The following is a 12,408-nucleotide window of genomic DNA, read 5'->3' as shown; positions in this document are numbered from 1 at the left end:
GTGGGTTTATCTGGGCTTTCTATCTTGTTCCATTGATCTATGTTTCTGTTTTTGTGCTAGTAGCATATTGTCTTGATTACTGTAGCTTTGTAGTATAGTCTGAAGCCAGGGAGTCTGATTCCTCCAGCTCCATTTTTTTCCCTCAAGACTGCTTTGTCTATTCGGGGTCTTTTGTGTTTCCATACAAATTTTCAGATTTTTTGTTCTAGTTCTGTAAAAAATGCCATTGATAATTTGATAGGGACTGCATTGAATCTGTAGATTGCTTTGGGTAGTATAGTCATTTTCACAATATTGATTCTTCCAATCCAAGAACATGGTATATCTCTCCATCTGTTGGTATCATCTTTAATTTCTTTCATCAGTGTCTTACAGTTTTCTGCATACAGGTCTTTTGTCTCCCTGGACAGGTTTATTCCTAGGTATTTTATTCTTTTTGTTGCAATGGTAAATGGGAGTGTTTCCTTAATTTCTCTTTCAGATTTTTCATCATTAGTGTATAGGAATGCAAGAGATTTCTGTGCATTGATTTTGTATCCTGCAAGTTTACCGAATTCATTGATTAGCTCTAGTAGTTTTCTGGTGGCATCTTTAGGATTCTCTACATATAGTATCATGTCATCTGCAAACAGTGACAGTTTTACTTCTTCTTTTCCAATTTGTATTCCTTTTATTTCTTTTTCTTCCCTGATTGCCATGGCTAGGACTTCCAAAACTATGTTGAATAATAGTGGTGAGAGTGGACATCCTTGTCTTGTTCCTGATCTTAGAGGAAATGTTTTCAGTTTTTCACCATTGAGAATGATGTTGGCTGTGGGTTTGTCGTATATGGCCTTTATTATTTTGAGGTAGGTTCCCTCTATGCCCACTTTCTGGAGAGTTTTTATCATAAATGGGTGTTGAATTTTGTCAAAAGCTTTTCCTGCATCTATTGAGATGATCATATGGTTTTAATCTTCAATTTGTTAATATGGTGTATCACAATGATTGATTTGCATATATTGAAGAATCCTTGCATCCCTGGGATAAATCCCACTTGATCATGGTGTATGATCCTTTTAATGTGTCATTGGATTCTGTTTGCTAGTATTTTGTTGAGGATTTTTGCATCTATATTCATCAGTGATATTGGTCTGTAATTTTCTTTTTTTGTAGTATCTTTGTCTGGTTCTGGTATCAGGGTAATGGTGACCTCATAGAATGAGTTTGAGAGTGTTCCTTCCTCTGCAATATTTTGGAAGAGTCTGAGAAGGATCAGTGTTAGCTCTTCTCTAAATGTTTGATAGAATTCACCTGTGAAGCCATCTGGTCCTGGACTTTCATTTGTTAGACGATTAATCCTTTTTCTTCAATAATCCATAATGTATGAGTTCAGACTCCTTAATCTGACATTTACAGTCATCAGCAGTTTGGTACTTGAGCTCCTTCCACTGCTCCCTTTGATAAATTTGATCAAGGCAAATCATACAACTCAACATTTAAAAATGGGCAGAATTGAATAGACATATTTTCAAAGAAGAAATGCAGATGGCCAACAGGCACATGAAAAGATGCTCAACACCACTAATCATCAGGCAAATGCAAACTAAAACCACAGTGAGGTATCACCTCAAACCTGTCAAAATGGCTATCATCAAAAAGAACACAAATAACAAATGTTGGTGAGGATGTAGAGAAAAGGGAACCCTTGTACACTGTTGGTGGAAATGTAAATTGGTGGAGCCACTGTGGAAAACAATATGGAGGTTTCTCAAAAAAACTAAAAATAGAACTACCATATGACCCAGCAGTGCCGCTCCTGGGTACATATCCGAAAAACCAAAACACTAATTTGAAAAGATATATGCACCATAATGTTCATAGCAGCATTATTTACAATTACCAAGATATGGAAGCAACCTAAGTGCCCATCAACAGATGAATGGATCAAGAAGATGTGATATACACACATATATATATGTATGTATATACATATATGTAATGGAATGCTATTCAGTGATAAAAAAGAATGAAATTTTGCCATTTGCAGCAACATGGATGGACTTGAAAAGCATTGTGCTAAGTGAAATAAGTCAGAGAAAGAAAAGTACTGTATGTAATCACTTATGTGTGGAATCTAAAAAATACAACAAACTAGTGAATAGAACAAAAAAGCAGCAGACTCACAGATATAGAGAACAACCTAGTGGTTTCCAGTAGGAGGGAGGGCAATATAGGGGTGACGGTGTGGGAGATACAAACTTATGGGTGTAAGATAGGCTCAAGGATGTATTGTACAACATGGGGAATATAGCCAAAATTTTGTAAGAAACGTAAATGGACTGTAACCTTTAAAAATTGTATAATTTTTTTTTAAAAAGTGTGATGTAGTTAATCAGGTATTAATAACATTGAAATGTTAACTTTCAAATTAAAATATTGTACCTTTCACGCACTTAGGTTTTGATATATCAAATGAAGTACATTCAGTCCTACTTATTTGCGTAACATTGTATTTTATTATATTAGGATTTTATATAAAATATCAATAGTTAAATCTAAAGAGTCATCTATAAATTATGATAAGAAAACCTTTGGGGACAATACTATGTGTGTTTTCCAGTGTCTTTAGATGCCAAAGGAGTCACTTTTTTTTAAGAATAAAGAAGTGATTATTTATTTATAAATTTATTTATTTATTTTTTTTGGCTGCGTTGGGTCTTTGTTGCTGCATGCGGGCTTTCGCGGCGAGTGGGGGCTACTCTTCATTGCGGTGCGTGGGCTTCTCATTGCGGTGGCTTCTCTTGTTGTGGAGCACAGGCTCTAGGCATGTGGGCTTCAGTAGTTGTGGCACATGGGCTCAGTAGTTGTGGCTTGCAGGCTCTAGAGCGTGGGCTTCAGTAGTTGTGGTGCACAGGCTTAGTTGCTCCGCTGCATGTGGGATCTTCCCGGACCCGTGTGCCCTGCATTGGCGGGTGGATTCTTAACCACTGCGCCACCAGGGAAGCCTGCTAGCAGTCACTTTTGAATTCTTTAGTTGTTTTATTTCAGGAAGCCTTTAATGACTCAAATACACCTACAAGCTGTTGTGTTTATATAGAAAACATTGTTAAAACTTTTTTACTTTCATAGGGAATTTTAGGCAAGGATTGTAAGCATGTGGACAAATCAGGATATAATTTTACTAAACAAGGGAATTCCCTGGCGGTCCAGTGGTTAGGATTCCCTGCTTCCACTGCAGGGGGCACAGGTTCAATCCCTGGTTGGGGAACTAAGATACCGCATGCCTCGTGGCATGGCCAAAATAAATAAACAAAAGAACAAGAAAATATTCTGGGTGCTAGGGTTTGAATTCCTTTAGTTTCTTGACCAGAAACTTCTCACTGATGCCAAGTGTTCTGATTTCAGCCTAGATAATTTCATATTGTTTATATTGTGATAATGATTGTTCTACTTTTAGAATAGACTTGAAATTCAATATATACTTAGAGATACGCCATTAAGATCATTTATAAAAGCTTTTACTGTTTTGTTTTCCCATCTCTAGATTTGTGTCCGCTACTTTCAAACATGTGGTAATATCCATGTTTTGAAGCCAAACTATGTGTCTTTCTTTGGTTATCCTTCATTCAAGTATAGTCACCCAAATCAGCTGCTGAAAACAACTGCTGGTAAGTGTAATGTCAGAATAGCCTGTACAACATAATGTTTTGTATTTATTCAGTAATTGAAGACTCATCAAAGTAAAAAAGTTGACCTTTTACTTCTAGCCTGGCCCTCCTTGCTCTCCCCACATCTATCCAATTCTCATTTTCTTTTCTTTTCTTTTCTTTTTTTTTTGCTCCCACTCCCCTTTCACATACTTTCCCTTAACACTTGTGTCTTCATAATGCTGGGACTGGGTTCTCTTGGGCCCTCTGTTCTTTATCATAGGATTTACCTGAGTGCAATAGTCAGCATTGATATGACTTAGATTAAATTGTTGACTTAGTAGATTGTGTCCTCGTACTCACTGTATTACTGTATTTTTGGATGAGGCACTTAATCTGTCATGTTAAGATAGTGTGATGGAGGTGCTTGTATAAATAGAAAGTTCTCTGGCTTTTACCACTTAATTACCTTTCCCCCAACTTTTTCTACCTTGCAAAGAACTTGAGACTTAAGTATTAGATTTGGCAAAGGCACTAAAACTTTTTTTTTCCTGATGTTCTTTTTAGAACCCTGGTAAAGAACCCTAGACTTTTGTTACAACGTTAAGCTTTTGACAGATACTTGGTGCCTTAGTCTGTGCTAGTGATGAAAAATAACGGAATTCCAGGCGGATCCAACCCCTGAGATCAATTAGTCCTTCCATGCCTGTAGATGTCTTCCTCCGCATCACCCTAAGATATGTAAACTTTATCTTCACCATTTAAAAAAAAAAAAAAATTCTATTTTCAGAAGTTGATCTTTTCTCTTTACTTCTCAGAGAAAATAGAGGCCATTCAAGCAGAAACTCCAACTTCCTACCCTAGTCTCTAAACACTTAAGGAGCTTTGGGTTACTAGCTGTGTAACCTTATGCAAGTTACTTAATTTCTCTCTGTTTCATCATTTGGAAAATGGGAGTAACATAGTATCCAACTTTGTATTCTTGTGAGAGCAAATCAATTCAATACAGATAACTGACTGATCACCAACTCCATGCCAAGACACTGCTCTACATACTTGGGATACATCCTCTTCCTCTTCTGCCCTAACTCAGTAAACAGTTAAGCTAGAAACCTGAAGCCATCCCGATACTTGTTTCACATCAAGTTGATTATCAGATATAGTAATATTACCTCTTATATGTTTCTTAAATCTGTCTTCGTCTTTTCAGACAGCTTTGAAAATATGTAAATATATTAAGTTCTATACTTCAGTTTCTTACCTACAATAGCCTCCTAACTGCTTTCTCTGCCACCCCTCCCCCAGTCCTTTCCATCCCACTCCTGCCAGAGATATTTTTCTCTAAAATTATAGATATAAAGTTATAGGTCTGAAATTGTAGATGGGACTCCTATCAGCTAATTATTGCTGAATAATAACCTTCCCCACAACTTAGTGTCTTAAAGGAACAATGATTTATTGTTCCTCAGGATTCTGGGGGTGGGTTGGTCAGGTGGCTCATCTGCTGGTTTCACCTGGGCTCACTAATGCGACTGGAGTCAGCTACAAGGTCATCTGCTTGTTTCACCTGGGCTCACTAATGCGACTGGAGTCAGCTACAAGGTCATCTGCTGGTTTCACCTGGGCTCACTAATGTGACTGGATTCAGCTACACAGTCATCTGGGTTGGAAGGTCCAAGATGGTCTTACTCGTATGTCTGACAGTTGGTGCTGGTTTTCAGCTGGGGCATCTCATTTCTCCTCCACGTGGTGTGTCTCATCCTCCAGTAGACTAGAACAGCTTCCTTAACATGGCGATCTCAAGGCACATTCCAAGAGGGAGAAAGTGGAGGCTGCGAGGTCCTGTGAGGCTTGCACTCCAGAACCTACACAACTTTACTTCTGCTGCATTCTATTGGTCAAAACGAGTCATAGGCCAGCATAGATTTAACTAGTGGTAGGATAAACTCTACCTCTAATGGGAACAGCTGCAAAGAATTAATGACCATAATTATTTACCACTGGTTCCTAATCACCTCTAGGATATGTTCCAAACACCTCACCTCATCATGGCACAAAGCCTTAAATCTGGGCTGATTTCTTGCCACGTAGCCTATCCTCAGCTGTACGGAAGTGTTTGTCATTCCCTAACCATGCTGTATACTATCGTATTCCCATGCCCTTTCACATGCTGTTCCTCGCATAATATTGCTTTGTATAGAGGTGCCATGGTGTACTTACTTGCCATTTTTTGATTACTTCAGTTGCTTTCCAATTCTTTATTATAACTCTATGATAACTATTCCTGAGCAGAAATCTTCGTGTACCTCTCTATTTCTTCAAGGAAAAAAATCTTAAAAGTAAAATTACCTATGGAGTCAAACAGATTTTTTTTTTTTTAAGGTTTTTGATTCTTAATGCCAAACTATTTTTCAGAAAGGTTCCAGTTTGTACTATGAGCAGCAGGCTGGGAGAGGGCCCAACTTACTAGAGAGGAAACAAGAGGTGCTTAGGACCTCCGTATCAAAACTGTATTTTGTATTTCTTAACTACTAATCTCCTCGTATTTATTGAAGAAAAATTTCCTACCTTAATCAGCTTGTTGTATATTTTATAAGCAATTTTTATTAATAGTAGTTTTGTGTGTGTGTGTGTGTGTGTGTGTGTGTGTGAGACTCAAAGCCTTTATTCTAAATTGCTATGAGATACAGACTCCTTAATGGGAATTTTAGTTGTTTACTTGCTTTAAACTAAAGTGGGACTTCATTTCTTTTCTGTATACGATCTAAAATTTTTTCATGTAATGTACCTGAGGAGACCAAATGAAAAATCAAGCATGTGTAATAAATTTGCACACACAGTAACATGAAAACAGAAAATAAGAGCATTGACCCAATGATAAACGTTTGGGTATTTAGGTCATTTCAAAGCAAATCTTTAGGACACAGTTTTGTTTCAAAGATTAGAGGGAACACAGACTTTGCTCAGACAAACCTGGGTCAGAATCATAGCTCTCTCCCCTTACTGGCTGTGTGATCTCGGACGTGGCTTTGTTTTCAGAGATAATTTGGACCCACGTGGCTGAAGGAAAGTTTCTCAGCATGTTTGTCTTTGCATAGTGAACTGTCATAATATATATCCATTTGATTGGACTTAAGATTTGTTCCTTTATATTCTAAAGCATTTACTCCTGTTGTGAGTGAGAGCAGGTCAACAGCTGCTTTAAAAGTGCCAATACTCACAGATACCTTCCAGTTATCCCTGAAGCTTGGATGAAAGGAAAGAGCAATAGTTGTTGCCTGAGGAGTTGCCTGTGGAAAAAGCACAGCCATTTTCAAGTGCACTGAACAAGTGGATTTGACAGAATAAGTGAGAGTATCTGAATGGAACCACAGTCAGGCAGAGTGGCTTTCATCATGGTAATCTCTGCCAAGTCCAGTCCATTACTCTCAGGGTGCAAAGAGGCCTATTTCCACATGGCAAAAGATATATTGCATGAGCTGGAAACAATCTCAGATTTCTGAAAAAAGTAATGCAGCTTGTTTCCATGTATATGGATTGAGCATACAGAGACTATTGACCAAAACTGTGGCACCATCCTGGTTTTGACCTGACAATGGAGCTTTTTACACTTAGCCTGAAGTCAAACCAAGTGGGTTTGAATCACAATTCCGTCACTTATTGGATGTGTTCTCTTAAGAAGATTCCTTAATCCCTTGGTACCACAATTTCTTTCCCATTAATAGAGAAGATAATAGAGCTGTTCTGAGAATTTAAACCTGTTATTATACTTAGCACGCTGAGCTCCCACTGATTAATAGTAGTTTAAAGATAGAGGAGCGCTCTTCAGTCACTTCAGAGCCATTTGTTAATTTGGAAAAGTGAGAGGATCCATACGTACTTTCTGTCTTGGGAATAATTACCATAAATTATCATTGGCATCTAAGTGTTATAAAGAGGGTGTAGAAATTTGAAAAGGAGTAAAAAAAATGCTAAGAGAAAATAGAAGACTAAAATTTAAGAAGTTGGTAGAACATCATTTGGGCGAATAAGGATTTTCCAAGTCTTCTAGGTATGGATCTGCCTGATCTTTACACACTGGGAATGAGAAGAGTTGTATGAAGTCAAAAGAGATTTAAAAGCAGGCCATTGATGTTTATTATAGTTTCATAACATGAAACAAGGAGATCCAGCTGAACCTCCCTTTGTCTAATATCTTGTTCTATTTTCTGTTCATTGCTATTATTGCAAAATCTCATTTGTTGGAAGGGCCTCCTATACCCTTGTAAAAGAACATTATTTTGGAAATTGGAAAATGTCAGTTCTGTGGCAATATCAATAGGTCTGTGTCACTGAATAATTTATATAAATCTTGGGTTGTTATGAATGATGGTTATACTTTTAAACATTATAAAATGCTTTTTAAATCTATAAAAATGGAATAATTTCTGCCTCTGCTTGAGAATATTTTCTAATTTTAGATGTCAAAGCATCTGTCTATTAGCAATACATTACATATTTAATGAGATCATTTCTCATTTGTCTTTGAAGCTCTACAGGGACAGATTGTTCAGTTCAAACTCTCAGACATTGGTGAAGGGATTAGAGAAGTAACTGTTAAAGAATGGTAAGTTATTCTGAAAAATTTTTTAAGTAAGTATAAAAATAATTTGAGTAAAAATAAGTAGAAATATATTTAAATTGAGACATCTCTTTCTGTAACATATAATGATTTTTTTAAAGCAATAAGGTAAATCTAGTTTGTGTTGCCAATATGCTGGTGGCACAATTCATCCTACAGTATGGCATTTTATTCAATGTAATTTATTAAGGATTGTTTTTTCCTCATTTAAAAAATTTTTTCACTACCCACCACTCACTTCAGCTAAAAAAGAGAAATTTGCCACTAAAAGATATTAAGTTGATATGACCATGTGTTTTGAAAAGCATTTACTGTATGAACTTAGAGCTTTTTTCCAAACTATTTTAAAATAATCATGTAGTCTAAGGTCTCTTTACCGAAAATGACTTAAGTAAGAATGCAAGTACATTTGACTCACCATTACCTGAGAGTTTGCCTATATTTTTAGAAAAAGTTACAATATTAAACCAAAAGGCATGAATCAAAAAATAATTTTCGAAAGGTTAAAAAGATGTTAAAAAAAAAAGGCTTGAAACAAAAATTAAAAAGCTCTTTACTTAGTCATCCTTCTATCCCTTTTCTTTCTTTCCCTTTTCTGGAAAAAAAGGAAACACCTCTGGGTACTGAAATAATTTTCAAAGATTTCTAGAAGTAACAGTTAAAGTGAGTCAATAGATTCTCTCCCACAATTGTATACTGTTAAAGATCCTTTCCAAAATCTGATTCAGCCACCTGAACATTCTTTCCCTGCTGTTCTCATTATAATTGCTTTGTAGGTTAGGAGAGAACTATAATAACATAAATGTACTTTATGATTTTGTAGCTGTTGCATTGTGGGATCAAGGAAAGAGCAATGACCTCAGGTCAGAAGAACCTGAATCTGAAACTTATTAGCCATCTTAGAAACAAAGACTAAGAACTCAAACTAAAATTCATGAAATTAAAAAGGATGCATATTGAGGATATCAATTTTTAAAATTTAATTCTAGAAATAATAGGCATTATTAAAATTTGATAAAGCCTAAGACAATGAAAGGAAATAACACTTTTAAAATACATTTTTTCATATTTGAGGCAGAAAACCTGATAAATTAATTAAATTTTGGGGTTATAGATCTATGAATTTTTAATTATTTTGAAATTTTTTATATTTCTTGAGTAGGCATCAAAGAGCCTCTGGAAGTCACTGTAGTCTCTTCTGAAACATTCTTTGGTATACTATCTGGGACCAAATGCTGGGCTCGACGGATACTGATCTAATTCAGTGTAACATTTATATTGTTAAGATGATCTGTATTATTGCTTATGTAAAAGTGTCTTACATCTTTTTCTTTTAGGTATGTAAAAGAAGGAGATACAGTGTCTCAATTTGATAGCATCTGTGAAGTTCAAAGTGATAAAGCTTCTGTTACTATCACTAGTCGTTACGATGGAGTCATTAAAAAACTATATTATAATCTAGACGATATTGCCTATGTGGGAAAGCCATTAGTAGACATAGAAACGGAAGCTTTAAAAGGTACTGTATATATATGTTCATCTATTTTGCCAAATTGATTACTGCTGTCCTTTTGTCACTGGGTACCAATTGAAAGTGGAGTTTACTTTTAACAATTTACAGGATTTGATTTGGGGGGTTTAGAAGCTGAAATCAGGAAAATAGGAAAGGTACTCTGTGATGCATGATTATCTTTTGACCAGTTACCATGTTAAAAACATGTACAGTAATACTTCATTTATCTGGAGGCCTACCTTCTGGAAACCTTGGCGTTCACAGAAGCAACAAGCTCTCTTGGGAATTAAAGATTCAAGCTTTAAACACTGGTCACTAATAAAACTTGGAATATGCAAAGATTAAATCTCACATAATGGGATTGCTCTGTTTGCTGCTGATACGAAAACCGAAACACAGTGTCATTGGTGATGGTTATGAAAGCCAAATTTCTTAAAGAGAAGTAGAAGACAAAAGGAGGAAAATCAGAATGAGAAGCAAAGAAACTAGCATTCAGAAGCAGCAGCAACCATAGAACTTATAAGCAGTAGATGTCCTGACCAAAGGGAATTCGTTATGAGAACGTTACTGGAAAATTAAAACAGTGTGCTGTCCCTATGGTAGCAAATAGCTGGCTCTCTACATCAGAAGTTCCCTTTGGCATTGTTGTGATACACCAAGGTTATGTCATCTAGGAAGCTTTGATGTGGGGGCAGGGGGAGCAGAGTCTGTGATGCAACCCTAAGCCCACAATCTATCTGGAAGTGCTGAGATAAAGATATTTCAGTAGTGTAATTTGGAAGTCTAGAAGGAGTCTGAATTAGAGTGGCTGGGCTGACTCTTAGTCCTGCAGTCTGTACAATAATATAATACTAATATCATAGTCACACTTTATAGTTTATACAATGTTTCACACTTAATATTTTATTTATTCTTATTTGTGAGGTATTCCAGTTTAATGGATGAAGAATCATTGGGTAATTTGCCCAATGGCAGTGACAAAGCCAAATTTAGAAATCGGATGTCCTGAGTCTTTGTCGAGAATATTTTCAGCTATAACATGTTGCCTCCAAAGGCTGGAAGGTAACTTATTAAAACCTTCCTATTATTTATTTAATTTCTATTATTATAAAAACAGGATGTGTGCATTGTAGAAAGTTACAAAATGCAGAAAAACAAAAATAAGAAAATGAAAACACATTCCTACAACTCATTAATCACCACTCTTAACACATTAGTGTATGTCATTCCAGACATTTTTCTAGGCACATGTACATATGCATTTTGGTTTTTTTTTTTCCCCCATCTTTATTGGAGTATAATTGCTTTACAATGTTGTGTTAGTCTCTGCTGTACAACAAAGTGAATCGGCTATATGTATACATATATCCCCATATCCCCTCCCTCTAAAACCTTCCCTCCCACCCTCCCTATCCCATCCCTCTAGGTCGTCACAAAGCATCAAGTTGATCTCCCTGTGCTATGCGGCTGCTTCCCACTAGCCATCCATTTTACATTTGGTAGTGTATATATGTCCATGCCACTCTCTCACTTCGTCCCAGCTTCCCCTTCTCCCCCTGTGTCCTCAAGTCCGTTTTCTATGTCAGTGTCTTTATTCCTGCCCTGCCACTAGGTTCATCAGTACCACTATTTTAGATTCCATATATATGCGTTAGCAATACGGTATTTGTTTTTCTCTTTCTGATTTACTTCACTCTGTATGACAGACTCTAGGTCCATCCACCTCACTACAAATTACTCAATTTCATTCCTTTTAATGGCTGAGTAATATTCCATTGTATATATGTGCCACATCTTTATCCATTCACTTAGGTTGCTTCCATGTCCTGGCTATTGTAAATAGTGCTGCAATGAACATTGCGGTACATGACTCTTTTTGAATTATGGTTTTCTCAGGGTATATACCCAGTAGTGGGATTGCTGGTTCATATGGTAGTTCTAGTTTTAGTTTTTTAAGGAACCTCCATACTGTTCTCCATAGTGGCTGTATCAATTTACATTCCCACCAACAGTGCAGGAGGGTTCTCTTTTCTCCACATCCTCTCCAGCATTTATTGTTTGTAGATTTTTTGGTGATGGCCATTCTGACCGGTGTGAGGTGATACCTCATTGTGGTTTTGATTTGCATTTCTCTAATGATTAGTGATGTTGAGCATCTTTTCATGTGTTTGTTGGACATCTGTATATCTTCTTTGGAGAAATGTCTATTTAGGTCTTCTGCCCATTTTTGGATTGGGTTGTTTGTTTTTTTGCTATTGAGCTGCATGAGCTGCTTGGATATTTTGGAGATTAATCCTTTGTCAGTTGCTTCTTTTGCAAATATTTTCTCCCATTCTGAGGGTTGTCTTTTGGTCTTGTTTATGGTTTCCTTTGCTGTGCAAAAGCTTTTAAGTTTAATTGGTCCCATTTGTTTATTTTTGTTTTTATTTCCATTACTCTAGGAGGTGGGTCAAAAAGGATCTTGCTGTGATTTATGTCATAGAGTGTTCTGCCTATGTTTTCCTCTATGAGTTTTATAGTGTCTGGCCTTACATTTATTTATTTTATTTTATTTTATTTTTAACATATTTATTGGAGTATAATTGCTTTACAAGGGTGTATTACTTTCTGCTTTATAACAAAGTGAATCAGCTATACATATACAT

The 12,408-nt window shown here is 36.3% G+C and overlaps 1 protein-coding gene across 1 annotated transcript in view; it reads left to right on the top strand.

Moving 5' to 3' along the window:
- DBT (dihydrolipoamide branched chain transacylase E2) overlaps positions 1–12,408 on the top strand; it is a 45,764-nt gene that overhangs the window by 4,906 nt on the left and 28,450 nt on the right. Inside the window, exons 2-4 of the mRNA XM_036872661.1 lie at positions 3,527–3,650; positions 8,160–8,235; positions 9,588–9,769. Of these exons, the coding sequence (XP_036728556.1) occupies positions 3,527–3,650; positions 8,160–8,235; positions 9,588–9,769 (382 nt within the window). The remainder of the gene's footprint in view (positions 1–3,526; positions 3,651–8,159; positions 8,236–9,587; positions 9,770–12,408) is intronic.

This window comes from Balaenoptera musculus, chromosome 1 (genome assembly GCF_009873245.2).
Source record: "Balaenoptera musculus isolate JJ_BM4_2016_0621 chromosome 1, mBalMus1.pri.v3, whole genome shotgun sequence".
In the NCBI taxonomy this organism is placed as follows: domain Eukaryota; kingdom Metazoa; phylum Chordata; class Mammalia; order Artiodactyla; family Balaenopteridae; genus Balaenoptera; species Balaenoptera musculus.
This window is presented reverse-complemented; position numbering and strand designations above follow the sequence as displayed.